The sequence below is a fragment of the Hydra vulgaris genome, chromosome 13 (genome assembly GCF_038396675.1).
Source record: "Hydra vulgaris chromosome 13, alternate assembly HydraT2T_AEP".
NCBI classification, from domain to species: Eukaryota; Metazoa; Cnidaria; class Hydrozoa; order Anthoathecata; family Hydridae; genus Hydra; species Hydra vulgaris.
This window is the reverse complement of record NC_088932.1, coordinates 36151217-36168811: the sequence shown is the minus strand read 5'-3', so window position 1 is coordinate 36168811 and position 17595 is coordinate 36151217. Positions and strand designations below refer to the sequence as shown.

At 27.2% G+C, this 17595-nt stretch overlaps 1 protein-coding gene across 1 annotated transcript in view; it reads right to left on the bottom strand.

Moving 5' to 3' along the window:
* Positions 1-252: 252 nt before the first annotated feature.
* The window catches only part of LOC100203619 (protein mono-ADP-ribosyltransferase PARP16), a 34233-nt gene continuing 16890 nt past the window's right edge, over positions 253-17595 (bottom strand). The window contains exons 3-6 of the mRNA XM_065814919.1: positions 15222-15425; positions 9525-9826; positions 5988-6148; positions 253-959 (exon numbers count right to left, since the gene is read on the bottom strand). Coding sequence (XP_065670991.1) covers positions 5998-6148; positions 9525-9826; positions 15222-15425 — 657 coding nt within the window. The 3' untranslated portion in view covers positions 253-959; positions 5988-5997. The remainder of the gene's footprint in view (positions 960-5987; positions 6149-9524; positions 9827-15221; positions 15426-17595) is intronic.

Sequence of the window (17595 nt, the reverse complement as noted above, 5' to 3'; positions counted from 1 at the left end):
TTTAATGCCGAAAAAAAGTATTACATTTTATATTTTCCCGTAGTTTGGACTAGTGGGCCTTATTACACGCTGGGCCTTAATACCCACACCCACCTTAAATGTACGTAAATAACATGTCGTCATAACAGTGAAAATAAATAATACACATGAAACCTGTATTATCAAAAGTAGACAACTCAAATTTTGCATTTGATATATCGATATATCGATAATTAGGGGTTTAGAATGGAAGTTTAAAAATAAAAAGATAAGTTTCCAATTAAATTGAACTAATAACGCAATAAATACAAATTATTTGTAAACTATATAACACACTGTTAAATAAATGTTATTTCTAATTTATGACGAAGTATAACTTAGCACCAAATTGTAAATTATGTACCAAGAAAAAAAGCATTAAAACTTGTATCAAAAATTATAATTAAAAATTTTACCGTCTTAATGCTTCAATACTGTAACAAGCTAAAAAAAGTTTTATGCTCTGAGGTTGCTTATATAAAAAAATTGCCATAATATAAAAAATCGAAAACAGTTAAATAAAATATTATGTAAAAATTATAAATATCGTTTATAATATTTAGAGGCTTTGCACAATTAATACTTTATATACAAAATAAAATAAGAAAGTTTTTGACTTGTTATAGTATTAAACTAAGTAATATTATTCCAAATTAAGTAAAAAAAATTATACAAAATAAATAGTCAAATCAGGTTGGTAACCGAACTTGATTAAAATGTCTTAGAAATCTCAATTCATTCGAATAACATCCAACCATATAAGATGTTAACCTCAAGAAAATCTTTCTTTCAAAAGTCAACACTGTTGAGTAATGAACTCAGTAAGTTAGTAAGCGTTGTAAGCCTTGAATTTAGTTAGAACTTTGTGAAGTTATAAGCGTTGAACTTAGTTAAGAACTTAGTAAGCATCATGATTGAGTTGTCATAATTGAAACTAATGACTAAACAAACAAGCAAAAATTATCCATTCAATCAGAAAATAAAAATAACCATACCGAATAAAAAATAATAAGTATTATTCATAATTAAATTAAGTTTGAACAGACAGCAAAATAACAAAGGTTGTTTACAAAATAAGTTTAAATTAATGAAAACTTTTTTTTTTGACAAAAACTGAAAAACATAAATATACAGTGTTATCAAAGATGTATCTAAAATTTATTTTGTAATTATTCTTATTTAACTGCCATTTCTATAAACATTTCTATTATTAAAAATATAGAGCAAAACCGGGTCAAACCGCACACCGTATCATTCCGCACACTGATCGAAATAATCAAATAAAAATTTAACAGGTGTTAAGTTTTTATTTGATGATTTCGATCAGTGTGCGGAATGATATGGTGTGCGGTTTGACCCATTAAATGTGCATACTTGCGAGTTTTTCGCAGGTGACTAAGCGCCTATCTTTATCTATTTAACTTAGTATTAATTCCGGTTTAATTATGAATGAAATATAATGTTATTTGTTAATATAATCATCTTTTACTCATTAAAAACAAATTATTATATTATTTCTCAATATAATCATCACTCACTTAATTCAATTTAACTCACTCACTTTAACATGTCAACTAAAAAAACAAAAGCATACAAGGAAGACGATATACTAGCCGCATTAACTGATATGAAAGAAAATAAAACATCACTGAGAAAAGCTGCATTTAAACATAGCATTCCAGTCTCAACGCTCAAAGATCGCAAAAGTAACAACAACAAAGGCTTCGATGGCTCAGGTACAACAACGGTACTCTCAAATGAAACAGAAAAATTGATGGTGCATGTTTTCCAATTACTTGGTGACTGGGGTTATGATTTAACCCGAAATGAAAACCAAAATTTGTATGTAGCTACCTTAAACGCGAAGATCAATTGCGCTTATTCAAAAATGCTAAGCCTGGTAAAGACTGGTTTTATGCTTTTATGAAAAGATAGTCAAAAGAAATTTCAATAAGAAAAGCGGATAACTTAGCATCTAAAAGAACCGCTTCTTGTACGCCAGAAATAATTGATAGTTATTTTGAATGCGTCGTCAAGCAATATCAATAGACTGGTATAACTTCTGGGTTGCATATTTGGAATTGAGATGAAACAGGTTTTTTGGGTGATCAAGGCAAAGCAACCGTAGTGTGTCGAAAAGGGACAAGACGTGCATTTACTGGCAACAATGAAAAAATTAATTATATTGTAAACAATTGCTGCAACGGTGATGGGCATTTTGCACCACCATTTGTGATATACAAAGCCAAAAGAAACTTTCTTTCTGACTGGGCAAGAGGTGGTCCAGCTGGCACCAAATATTCAATTTTAAAATCAGGTTGGATGGAGCACAATACATTTATTGAATGACTAAAAGAAGTATTTATACCTAAAACTAAGAAAATTGGTGGTATTCATATTTTAGTATTAGATAACCATACAACTCACATAACTTTGGAAGTGGTATTGCTGTGCAAAAAACACAATATAATCTTAATTTGTCTACCAGAGCATTCTTCACATATTCTACAACCATTGGATAGAGGTGTCTGCTGTCATATCAAACACGGTTGGAAAGAAGTTCTTACAAAGTATTACAAAGACTCAAAATATAAGAATTTAGATAAACAAAATTTTCCACTGTTCCTCAAACTGCTGTGCGAGAGTGGTAAATGTTTCACACGCTTGCATGCAACCACTGGTTTCCAGTACACTGGCTTATTTCCACTTAATAAAAACAACATAAATCATAAGGCATAAGCAAACACACAAACGTTTAATCCATCTTCATCAACTTTAGCAGCCTCCGCATTACCTACACCATCTTGCTCAGACACAGCTTCATCATCTTCAACAGCCGCAGCTTTGATAGGTATCAAGCATGTGTTTAGCGTTGCAAAAACTGTATCGAGATAGAGTTGAAGCAGTTTTTTCAAGCCAGAAATCATTTGCATATTAAGAAACCGAAGCAGTACAACATGTCAAAACTTATTACCAAAGAAAATGCAATCGAGTTCCATAAAAGATGAAGAAAAAGCAACAGAGGAAGCCGTGAAAGTTGCTAGACTTAATGCAAAGCGCAGGCTCTTTATGCCAAGTACTCAAATGCCTGAATACAGTTACACACAGAAATGTTGCAATGCAAGAATTCGATGTGTCGGGAACGGTTGTGCAAAGAAACTTGTTTACCAAAAAAATATGTAGTTGGAACTAAATTTTTTTGTTGCAAAAAACGTAAAAACATTAATATAGTTTCTTAAGTTGTGTTAAAAAAAATAATAAAAAGTTAAAATTTAAAAAATTCAATGTTTTCTCAAGTGTGCGGTTTTATCAGAATGTTGCATAAAACCGCACAATTTTTTTTTCTTTACATTTAATATTTTCAATAACTTCATTAATATTTTTTTAACATATATTTATATTATTTTATGTAGTTTTTTATTACCTATCTAATAAAAAAAAAAAAAATTAAAAATCTAATTTTTATTGAATAAGTGTGCAGTTTGACCCGGTTTTACTCTAATAGTTTAATTAATTCCATAAACTTTTTTCAACTTTGAAACAATTTCGCTCTAAATTTTGGGAAAAAGTGTCAAAAGTCATTGGTGACATGAGCCAAAAATAATAGATAACATGAGTCAAGGTTAATTGTCGATATTACACCAAAATTAATTGGCTAAAAGAGATAATTTTATAATTAACATTATTAGGGCTGTCACTTTATATTTTATAAACAAGACCTCATAAACTTTCATAATCAAATTTATCTCTTCAACTTTAACTCTTACCAGCAAAACAGTAAAGCACCAGCTAGTAATGCCAAAGTCTTTTTCTTCTATACTTTTACTTTATCATTTTTCAATAGATCTTATGTAGTAATAATATTAAATTTGATATTTGCTTCAGCTGTAATTATGTGTAATTATAGTTACAGTTGTAACTACATGTAACGTAGTTAAAATGTCAATTAGTAAAATAATAATTATTTTTTAGTTTAAATTTTTGTCTCAAAATCGCAATTTATGAACAAGAACACTTAAAACAAGACCATAAAAACTTACATGCAGAAGCAAACTTAATGCTACAAAAAAAAAAGTATACCAAAAACACAATTGAAAAAACATCAACTTTTGAAATAAACAAAAATCTTATTCAATCTGGAAATAATATACCATTCATCATAAAAAAAGAAAACCATTTGAAACAACTATACTTGGCATTATGCTCAGAGCTCACTAAAAGAAAAAACCATCCCAAACACTAGGGAGATGGATTAAATCAAAATCATCACTAGAGTGATCAAGTGATGATTTTGTGCATTCCTGGTGCATATTATTATGTGCATCCTTAGCGTGTGGGATGCACATAAATGTATTATGTGCTCAGATTTAGTCCAACTATTTTTTGGACATATATATATATAAATATATATATATATATATATATATATATATATATATATATATAAATATATATATATATATATAATTAAAATTCTAATTTAAAGTATTATATCACTTAATGTTCTTCTTCACTTTTATTATTCATAATGAAAAAGTGAAACATAATGAAAAAATGAACCTAGGCTATTCTATTATTAAAATCTAACTACTGTTTGTAACAGTTAAAAAATAAAACTAAGCAAATAAAGCATTTACCTTAGTTCTACTATTTTATAATTGAGTAAGAACATAAACAACTAAACCAAATAAAATGGCAGATGAAATCATGACATTATTGGATGAGATAAAAAACCTGCTGAAAATTGACCATGCCAAAACACTGACAAGAATATTAAAAAAATGAATGGATTTAAAGACAACCGCCAAAAATAATGAAGTTCAATAAAGTCTTGTGAAAAAAAATGTCATGACAGAAAAATTACTGAACAAAAAGGAATCAATATAAAAAAAAAAAAGCAATAAAATAAGATGATATGTTCAATTGAAACTCTAAAGGAGACAGAAGAAATGTGACTTGATCATCCAGCCTAGTTATTCTTCTAGAGTCAACTAAAGCCACACTACAGCATACTGTTAACATATAATTCTAAAATAAATATTTCTTGTCTTAATTTAATTATTTTAGTTTCTGTTTAGTGTAACATAGAATATTACTTTAGAATTAGGTCTCATAAATATTTGCATTTCAACTTTTTGTTAAAATGCAAATATTTATGAGACCTAGTTCTTAAAACTCTCTTTGCACCATGAACAAAAGTGGAATAAATGAACTTTGTTAATGAACTTTATAAGAAGTGTACCATAACAGAATTTATTCATCTGAAAAATTCTAAGAATGTTAGAGGTTGTATAACGTTAGATGTGAACAACCTCACAAAAAAACTAAACAATTGACTTGAGCAAAATGTAATAAAAAGAACAAGTCGTTTTTAATGAACATTTCATTTTAATGAACATTTCATTTTATTGAACATTTCATTTTACAAAAGTTCATTTTATTACATTCTATAATATACTAGAATATACATATTTCTTTTAAATAATTTCTAGTTAGAAAATTTACATTAAAGTAATACTTTAATCCCTACCTGTAATTTTTCCTGTAAAAGACACACGCTAATATTTTTTGCTAATGTTTTCTATATTTTTTTCCCCAAAAAATATAAAAAACCTTAATGTTTATGATTTAAATAAAAAAGGACCTGGTAACTTTTAACTTTGTAAATTTTATAAATCTAAAGTAAATATATTAATAAACTTAAAATAAAACTTATAAAACTAGGTAAACAAATAAAAAATAAAAAAATTTACCAAAAAAAACAAAAAATATAAAATGGTAACTGTTAAACTCAAATCCCCATAATTCTAAAGCATTTAAAAAACATTTCTAAGTAAAAATGCTGCCTTAGTTGCTTGAATAACATCATAATGTTAACTTATTTTTTAAATAATAAAATGATCAAAGTAAAATAAATATAAATATATAACACCATTTTAATATAAATAATAAAAATATACAACACCTACTTCAGCATTATTAAAATTTCTTTTTATACCAGTAGTTACGCCAAATAAGTTGAAAAGTTTTGCTGTTCCATATACTGACAAAAGCCAGAAGCAGCATATAAGCTAACATAATACTTAAAACTGGATATCGAAAACATAGCTTACCACATTTAGCAGAATTCCTAAAAATGTAAATAAATATTTATATTCATCTCAAAGCTCAAAAAGAAGGGAATTGGGCAGGATGCCATCCCTTTATACTAAATAACAAAATGAACAAGTTATGCTTCAAAAATACTCTGTGCCATTCCTAACTATTTTTTTTTTATATTATTTTATGAAAATTCCATTTATGCCCTGACAAACTATTTTGGCCAGGATGACAATCTCTGTCATCCTGGCCAAAATAGTTTGTCAGGTAGGGATTAAAGTATTACTTTTATGTAAATTTTCTAACTAGAAATTATTTAAAAGAAATATGTATATTCTAGTATATTATAGAATGTAATAAAATGAACTTTTGTAAAATGAAGCCCCCGCAAAATTGTAAGATTTAGCAGGGGTTGATAGCCAACGCTAGAAAATAATTTATAATACTTTTTGTAGTACAATTTTATACTTACATTTACTATATATTATATACTGGCATATATTTATATATTGCAAGCAGCCACTATTAAGTTATGAATTACTTTAAATTTGAGGATAGCTTAAAATACTAGAAACTGGTTAACTGAAGACTTAAAAAGCTGTCGAACATATAAAAAAAAACATAAAAATGGAAAACATGAAGATGGGGAAGAGTTATAAGGTTTTTTTCAAATGTGCAAGGAAAAAAATAGGATTAATAAAAGTTTTTATAGAATGAAGGGACAGATATAGTAAAAGGATGCAACTTATTGAATAAGAAGGTAAGTAAGAATGAGTTTTGATTTATCGTAATAGAGATGATACCTCATTTGAGCATTGACCAAAACAGTATTTTTAGAAAAAAAGAAATGCAACCTTACAACAATGGTAGAGTGGTTCAAGCTTGGTAGATAAAGCAGGTCTAATTACATTTACAATGTGCTTTTAGACTTTGTCTGAGAGCAAGAAGGTTGTTATTTGTCAATATAGGAATGCCAATAATATTGCAATATTTTTTTGCAGTAAATAAATGAGTTTAGTTGCCTAACAAAAATTGTGGATTTTTAGTCTGCAATTTAAATACACAAGCTATTGCAAGCCTAAGACTGTTACAAATGAGAGATCAGATTAAAAACTGGCTGATTGTTTTAAGCTTTCAAAAAGTGAAGATTTTTTTGTCAAGACAAGAGTATAAAGTTGATTCATCAGCAAATAGAGCTACTTTAGATGTAAAATTTTCATGAAGATTGTTATTGTAGATAAGAAACATTACAGGAGCAAAGATAGAACTTTGTGGTATCCTTAAAGTTATTTGAAATAAAGAGGAGTGTAGGCCTTTAAGCATAACTTTAATACTGCAGTTAGAAAGAAATAATTTTTTAATCTCAAAAACTTTATATAAAGAAACTAATAACAGAGTGAAGACTAATTGTAGGATAGTTGGAGAGGTCAAAGTGTTTTCTAGAGTTTTGAAAAATTGGAACCACTTATTTAGCACTTTTTAAAAGTTTATCAAAAATTGAAGAGAATTCTAGAGAACACTTTTTTAAGACTCGAATGGAAATCTTGTCTGGATAACAAACTGTAATAGTGTTTAATTAAGAATTAAATTTAGCATTAGAAGTCATAGTGATTTTGATGTTTAACAATGGGTTTAACTGTTTAACTGGTATGATAGGAAGAATGAGGCAATTAGGTTCAAGAGTCAAATTAGAGTAAGATTTCTTTACAAAAAATCTTATTCTGAGGAGAAGTAAAAAGATCAGACCCGTGAATTAAAGATTAAATCTTAGGCTTACTTTAGTTAATGACACTGCTGAAGACTTACCAAAAGTTTCTAGAACCTAACATCTGAGATAAGAAACAAGATTTAGTAAACTGAGAATGACAGAGCCTAACATCAGACAAGACATTTTTACATTGACTTCTTGGAATAATAAAAGAACCTTTGTTTATAAGAGAGATGTTCTTGTAAAAAAGACAAAAAAAATAATTACGGTTTAATAAAGCAATTGCTTAAGATAGTGAAAAATCCGGAGTAGAATGAGGCTTGACTTAATAATGAAGAGAAGGAATAGAAGCTTCCAAGCTTTTATTCCAGAAGGAATAAAAGCTTTCAAGATGCGCTTTATGCATACATATTATGGGTATAAACATACATGTTTATACTCATAATATGTATGCATAAAGCGCATAAGGCTGCTTGATACCGATGAACCATCATTGGTGACTAGTAGCTCCGGTGATGATTCAGCTTTGTAAGAAAAAGAAATGAAAATAGTCAAACCAATCTCTACAAAAATATGCACACATATGAAGATATGGAAAAAAATAGTCCAATTGCAAATGAAATAAGTTTTTACATGAAACTGTTTGCTTAAATTGGACAACAAATCTATAAAAGTTGTGGTCAGCAAACGCAAAACATTATCTTAACAGAACTTGCTAAAATTTTCTTATTATTTGCCTGTGGCAGGGTAGGCAGTGAATGGATGTTTTTGGAAGTATGTATAATTTTTAAAAAATTTGCAATTATTTGCTATCATTAAACAATGGAAATGTTTTATCATAACTTACCACCTATAGATTTTAAGTATCAAATATGCCAATTACTTAAAATAAAATTAAAAAAAACGTAGCTATATGAAATCTGTTTTTATGCCCTAAAAAAGTTTCCAGGTAGGCCTTACACTGAATAGTGACCAAATATTTGTGAAATCTCTAATTATTTCCACATAATATCTTGTTCTGATACACATAAAATCAATTCTGGGCTTAATGAAGTTGTAAATTTCATAACTTTTACTATTAGCCAATAATTATTCATTTCAACTACATAGTTTTCAGATTTGGTTGCTCAGGGCAGCCATATAAGAAAATCTTATTTACAGTTCTTTATGCAGACTGCAGATGGGTTAACTTTTTGGCAGACATCTTTAATATAATATTTCTTTTTCTAGCATAGAAACTTTTAATATTTTAAAATAAAATTTAGAAATAAATTTTCAATATAAATTAGAACTTCAACTTGGTTAATAAGCTTTAAAGAAGTTGAGATAACTGAAAGCAAACTTTCTACAAATGAACTAGTCTGCTATCAGAAAAAAATCTTTCCATTTCCAAAGCAGCCAGTGGTAAATTTGCTAGCATTCTGTATATTAGTGAAGAACTGGTGGATTGGGCATTTTTTGATTCAGCAGTGAAAACCATGCTCTAATTTAAACTTTTTTTATTGAAATAATTTTTTTTTATTAAAATTGATAATAAACAAATTTTCTTTACAGAAATATTTTTAATGGAAACAGTGAATTATTGTAAAATTGTTTATAACAATTTACAATGAAGAACTTTTTTTCTTTTTTTTTTAATTTTATTTAATTTTAAATTTTTTAGATTATTTTAAATATTCTTTAAATAAACTTATATTACCTTTTTTCAGTCTTGTCTGTAAAAACAAAGAGGTATTTAACACGTACTAAGTCACTACTGGTAACAACAAAATACTTTTTAGGTACTTCTCCAGCTTCAGAATTATTTGCCCTTGACCGGTTGGCACCATTAACTGTTTTCATAGTACATTTTACCCCGGGATGATCCAATACTTCACATACAGCTACACAAGATATTTGTTGACCTAACTTAGAATGTTGCCAAGTAAAACCACTTGAAATGTATGGCATAGAGACAGATAAATCTTCACTTAAATAAACACCTTCCCCAAACACAGCATTCTGCAAAATTGGAAAAATTCAAAACTTAAATTAAGTATATAACTAAAAAGCATTACACCATTTAAACTTCTCAGCTTTATCATTATAATTTCTACACAATGTAATAAGTTTCAAGTTTTTGTAAGTTTTTTATACAAAAGTTACAAAAAGTGACTTTGTTACACAAATTAATGCAAGAAATTATTAAATATCCAATAAATTATTCTCATAATTAATACAGTCAGATTTATAATAATTAACAAAAACTTTATATTGTTTTTTTTGAGAAATCAAAAAATTATCATTTTAAGTAATAAACATTGTCACAAACATTGTGATTTTAAGTTTTTTATTCTGATTTAAATCTTGCACATCTCTTGAATTAACTTTTAAATCTTGCTTATCTCTTGGTTCAAATGGAATTTTGTGAAAACAAATCATGATAATGATTTAAAAACTTTTTACTTAAAGTTTGGATTTGAATTTTTTTATTTTGTTTTGTTTGGTTTCTATAAGTAACTATTAAATTGGGTTGAAGCTGTTTTGCATTGAAATGTGATTTTTTATTTTAGTTATTTAACTTATGTAAGGTACGGCTTTATAAACAAAATTACTCAAAAGGTCTACAATTGGCATAAATTTTGGACAATTTCGAGGATTGGCATCTTTTAAAAAAAACTTATGTTGTTAGCTTGGGGCCAATTTATTTAGAACTAGCTAAATCTGACCCAAATACGTATTTATCATCTAAGTGATTTTTTTAAAAATGCTTCTAACTTAGGTATAAAAATATAGACATAATTATCAGCATTATTCCCAAATCTGCCTTATTCCTTGAAATGCTTCTAGGCGAAAATGGCCATTCAATTCTTACACAAGACTCAATCCTATAAGATCTATCATTTCCTAAAAGATCATTGTTTGAGAAAGTAATATTTTTAATCATTCATGACAATAAGTAATTTATTTTTTTTTAAGAAATTATGACGCAACAAATGACACCATCTATCTCTTTTTGTATTGCAAACTTTAATTTCAAGTTATTAGTGATACAACCTCACGAGACTATTTTTTATCGCCAATTTTTGATGAGATGTTCCTCGATGATTTTTAGCATTTCTCAGGCCTTGCCACAAGATTTTGTTAGAAAACTTGTTATTTATTTCTCAAAACAAACTTATACATAATAATCTTTCAATAGCTTTATCACTATTTTTTTTTTTTTTGTATTTATAAGTATTTAATAAAGTATTTTTAATAAAGATTATGAACAATTTGTTGACAGATTTCATCAGTTACCAAGCAGATATTCGTAAATATAATTTATGTTCATACATAAAACTTACGTCAAAATACCACAATAAATAATATTAATTCAATATATTGAATTAATCAGAAAAAAAAACAACTTTAGTTTCATTTGTGAAAAGAATTCTCTTAAACAAAAATATTTCTTGGTTTCTATTTAAAAAAATAGTTTTTTGGTTGCTTTCACACATTATAATCTAAGACGTTAACATTTTTATGTAGTGAGTTATTAGCTTGCAAATTCAAAGAAAAAATTATTTTTAAAAAAGTTGCTTAAAATTTAAACTTTAAATCAAATATGTTTAAGGTTTAAACTTTAAAGCCTAAAGCATTTCATTTTTTTCAATCAGTTAGGGAAATTTCAAGTATAAAAAAATTTATTTAACAGCATGTTTGTTTTTTTTTATCAAAAAAAAATGAACTATTTCACAATTGCAGTGAAATTTTTTTTTGCAATAATTATGACTTAATGTTTTCTAAATAAAATTTCTAAATTAACAATGCTTAAACTATATCAAAAGACAATTTAAATATTCAAATTGATTTTTAGAAACTGAAATTGATTTTTTAAACTGAAGAGTTTTTGTGTAACTTAAATGGCTTAACCTGTAAATCGCTATTTCATACATAAAATATGTGTACATTTTATGTACGAAATAAATGCATAACGCTTCTTAAAAGACTTGAATTTTATATAATGTTGATAATTGACTCTTCGTTAAAATTGGTGGTGTACCACTTTTTTAAAAATTACCAGATAGCAGACCATTTTCATATCATTTGATAAATTGGTAAATAGATGATAATAGAACACCTTCTTCATTGAAATGATTAACTACAAATAGCTTTTCTTTGTGCCTAAGCATATCAAAAACGTATTGTCACAAACCTTTTAAATTAGACATTTTAATCTAAACTTAATTTTTTTTTAAAACATAGTTCATAAATAATCCTATAATAAAACAAAACATTTTAAATAAGTAAACTTACTTATTTTCGAAAATTCAATTGAAAAATTCTTAATACTTTAAAGCCATAGGTTTTAAAGTATTGAGAATTTTTTAAACCTCTTAAAAAATGCAATGTAACCACTAGGGCTGGTAGATTAATCGGTACTTTACATTAATCGATTAACGATTAAATTTCGAAAAATTAATCAATTAATTGATTAATTTTCGATTAATTTTAGAAAAAATGTGTTTATAACTTAATAAAAAGTAATTTATATTTTTTATGATTTTATTTCTCTTTTAATCAGAAATGATCTTAAAAAACATAAATTATCAACAGCATCATCATTTAAGCTAGTTCTTAAATTAATAACAAATAAACCAGCTGCACTAAAACTTCTTTCTGCTTCTATAGAAGACGAGGGAAGACTTAGCAGGGCATTATAAATCTTTTCTAAAGAACTTGGCCTGTTTCCAGTGCTTTCGAGAACTGCAATTTCACGTTTAATGCATGTCAAAACTTCTTGAGGGGAAGATTTAAAAGTTATCCCTTTAGTTTTTCCTGCTGCTGAAGCTGTATTAGCTATTATTTCTGCTAATTCTTCACCTTTAGTTTTTTTTCTTAATGGTTCTTCATTACAAGTGTACTCTAACTCAGACTGATATGCTGCTTCTACTTCCTCATGTAGAAATAAACGTAGGTACATTTCTCTACCAGTTTTAGCAATTTTATTTTTATGTGGGTATTTCAAAAGATTATCTGGAAATTCTGAGTCTGATTTATAGTCAGCTGGGTTGTGTAAAAAGCACAGTAAACCAGCAATATTACAATTTCTTCTTTCAACAATTCTCTCCGAGACAACAGTAAATAATTTTTGACCAATGTTAGTATTTTGTTCTTTAAGATTTTGTAGTAAAAACAAAATAATTTTATCAGATTTTATCAGATCACAGTCTCTTTTCCCTAGTTCCATAACACTTAACTCTACAACAGAAATGTGTTTTATTTCTTCTTCTTTTAAAATTAAATCTGTTCTAGATATATCAACAAGAGCCTTTGCAATAACATTTTTTAATTTTAAGAATCGTTTTAACATACTTATTAGCGAATTCCATCTTGTTTTAGTATCCAAAATAGGCTTGAGTTCTTTTCCTAAATCTGTTCAACAAATACTTTGAAGGGAATCGTTTTTAAGTGGAGATTTTCTAAAATGTTTGACTATTTTACGAACCTTCGATATGATAATCCCATAGTCCTCATTAAACTGGATTTCCTGTGAAATAGAGCTACTACTTTCCTCATTCCAGCATTCTTCAGTGTTGTTTTATCATCAGGGTCGGAATCAGATGTTTCATTTTCAATCTCATCAGTCATTATTTCTTCTTGAGTTGTTTCTATTTCTAAGCATTTTTTCTTATAAAGAATATCACATACAGCAAAATGAATTCCATGGCAGTAGCAAAGTTGATGTATAACTCCCATTTCTCGTCCCATTTTTTTCATTACTGATGCACCGTCAGTAACACATCCAAAAGCATCATTGATCAAATTTAAGCCAAATTCATTGAATTTCTCAATAACAATATTAACAGCTCTTTCTGAAGGCAACAAACCATTTATTCTAATCATTCCAAGACCATAGTGACATTTGTCTGAACAATGTACATTGAGACATAAATACTTTCTAGTTTTACCAGAAGTCCACTCATCAAGAGAAATTGAAAACCTTTCTCCTTTTAATTTTTTTTGCTGAAGCTCTTGAACAACTTTTAACTTAATTGAGTTTGCGTAGTTCATAACAATTGTCTTTATAGCATGTCGATCATCAGGGATTTTAAGTCCTTGAGCTTTCCAGCCATTTTTAATATCTTTGCTTTTGGCCAAAGTTGTTAAAGGGATACGATCAACAGCAGTTAAACGAGCTAATACATCTTCAGCTTTGCTACCTATATTATTACAATAGGTAGCAATACTTGGCTGTATATTTTTAGACTTCTCTGAAATAACTTTTGTCAAATAAATTTTATGTTTGTGCTCTAAATGATACAAGAAACTTGAAGTTGATGAATGGAATTTAAGTTCAACTGAACAATGTTTGCAATTGTATGTTGATTTGCCTTTATTTTCCAATAAAAAGTGTTTCCAAACTTCAGAGCGGTTTTTTCCAAACGACATTGTAAATGGTGGTTAAGAAACAGCACTATGAAAAAAGCATTGTTTTTGTTTGTTTATAATAATATTTGACCGGATGCCGGAAAATAAAGGCAAATCAACATACAAGTCAACACAAGTCTTGTTCGTTAAAAAAACGCTTGTAAATGTTCGTAAAAATCTTTAAAACAAAACGCAAAGTTGTTATATTAAAAAAAAATTAATCGATTAATCGTTTGTTAATTAATAGATTAATAATTAATGGTTTTTAATCGATTAATCGTTAATCGTTTACCACCCCTAAAAACCACTAATTAACACTAGTAGAGTTTATTTTGCCAATATCCAGTGTCTAACTGAATATAACATTTTTAAAGATTACAACTTCTCTTCATTAATAGAAACTCATACAGAAAACATTTTGTGTATTTTGTAAGCACCATCAAAAAAAACTAAGTGACAGTCCGCATCTGTTTTTACCTTATAACTTGTTATAAGGAGTGTCATGTTTTGAGCAGTCTTGTATAATAATTTTTACTTGGTTATAATGTCAATATATACTTGTTAGATCTTGTTGATATTGACATTATAACCAAGTAAAAATTATTATACAAGACTGCTCTAAACATGACACTATAAAAGTTTTTTTAAAAAAGAGTTTTGCATAATATAAAATCAATTAAAGTAACTGTAATTAAATTTATAGTTACTTTATTTGATTTTATATTATGCAAAACTCTTTTTTAAAAAAGTAGCAAATTGCTAATTGTTTACTATACTAAAATTTCATTTGAATTATTAAAGAATATATAACATTTTTTTGTCTTTTTCAGACCATGTCTGCTTTTTTTGAATAAGCAGACATGATCTGAAATGTTGTGCCATCACAGGCCATTCCTGACCACATCTGTGTATATATGTATATACATATATTATTAACTCAAGTGACAAACTGTTACTTATTAATACAATAAATTTATATGATAAAAAGTATGTAACTATATACCTTTACCATATGCACCTGCAAGCCGTTATTTACAATAGAATGGAAATTATCCATTCGACTGCCATGAAATCCATACTTTACACCATATACTTTAGCAAGATCGTCAAACTTTTGTGAAGAGAATGTATTGTATTTGATTTCAAAAATATAATCTGGTTGTACCTGATAACTTGAACACCCAGTACTTTTCTGTACGTCATCAAACTATAAAAATCAAAAGCAGAATTAATCATTTTCAAAGAAGCTAGACCCAATTAGATGTAAACTTAACATCCTGTTGGGGATAGATTAATCTAAAAAATACTTAGGGGAGAGTTGCCTTAATTGGAGCAGTTGCACAAATTTATGAAAAAAAAAAATGAATTATGGCTATATTTGGCATTTTTCTAGTAAAATGTCTTATTTTCTACGTTTCAACAGATTTTGAAAGTTATACCTCAAAAAATGCACATGCTTACACATTGATATAAAGCTATTTTGCTTCATTTTTTTCGGTGAATTTTGTGTTCATACCAGGTACCTTTGCAAAAATAAATTTATTTCAATAACAGTGCAATCAAATAAGTCAAATTATGGTTAAAAGTATAGTAGGGTTGTCTGTTTGTTTTAATCAAATCATAAATGTTTTCATAGTTAAGCCATCTTCAGTTAATAAATAATTCCTTAAGTGTTTCCAATTAGAGCAACTCATATTACATACATACATACATACATACATACATACATACATACATACATACATACATAAATACAAAAATATATATATATATATATATATATACATAGGGTAGATTCGGGGATAATTTTTTTTCGAAACATTCAAATTGAAAGCGTGTAAGTATCATACCTATAAATAATATAATATAAGATGAAGTATAGGAGAGATTAGGGTATTGGTCATATGAAGACACTAAAAGATTTCTAAGATGTAATAAGTGAAGTTGAAGTTGCTTGGTATTTTTTAAACTGATTTTATGTGGTGATAACAGGAATCAGTATAATCAGCCTAAATTTATATGCAGTAATTAGTAACTTTTATCTATTTAAATCGCTATTCAATTTTTTGTGTTGTTATTAAATATTAACATATAAAAAATATTATCATCACGCATGAATAAATCTGTAGCACAAAATTTTGATGCTAAAATAATGAAATTTAGTTATTTAAAATATGTTAGCTAGAAATCTGTCCCATTTTTGTTTGAAAAACAATCCATAGAAACATTTAGTTTTGACTTTATTTAAATAAATCATTTATGTGTTATACAAGCATGCTCAAGTAACCCAGTGTTTTTCATTGGAATTACCAACCTAGTGTCAAGTCCTAAAATTGCTGTAGTTTTAATTGCTTTTTAAATAAAAACAAAACATAGTAAAAATTTTCAATATTTTAACAATACTTGATACTTTTCTGTAATTTAAATTCAAAAAATTTGTAATTTTATTGTTTAAAGGTTCGAGTTAATTAGTTAAAAAATAAAATTGAAAATAAAATTGAGTTAACAAAAGTAAATTTAACTAGAATTTAAAAAAAGTAAAAAATTATCTTTTTTATACTCACTCTAGAGGGAGACAGAGAGTTGGACCAAAAAAAACTTACATTTATGACTCCAAAAAGATTTGTAACACAAGTCAGAGAATTAAAATGATGATGATTAATATGATAATTACTCAAAGGATTTGTCTAGAAAGGTAAGACTTAGTTTCAGTTAAAGTAGATGGAATAAAGCAACATATCTAAAAACAACTTATTTAAGTCAATACTAAATGATAATTTTAAAGACAAATATTCAAAATTTTGTAAGTTAAGCCCCAAGTAGTGCATACCTGCAGATGGTGCTTCTGGTCTGCAGGCAGTTTGTGTTTGTCAGTACCTTCAAAATGTAAAGCTTCTAGTACAAAAAATTCCGGGAATAACTGATTACAAAAACTTATTGTACCATTAAAAATAAATGTTGTATGTTGCATAGTAGGGTTAGGTTAAAATTTTTTTTTTTTTCAAATACTTTTTTTGAAAATTTCTCCTGTTACACTTTTAAGTTTCTTCTATATAATAAAATAACACTAGATTTAAAAAATTTTTGAATAAAAAAATATTTTTAGGGGTCCCAACTGTTACTTTTACTGTCATATTTAACGGATCCTTAATGTTATCTGAAGAAAATTTTAAAATTTTGTAAAAATTTTATTAATAGTAATTATTCTAATAAATATTATAACTTTAGATTTTATTGCATAAAAACTAAAGTTAATAGGTAATGCAAAAATGGAGCCAAGGTTTGTTGTAATCCAATTTTATAGCTTTGTTTCAAAATGGTTGCAAAACTTTTCATAAAATTAAAAATTGTTTTCTAAGAAACAACTCTTAACCAGA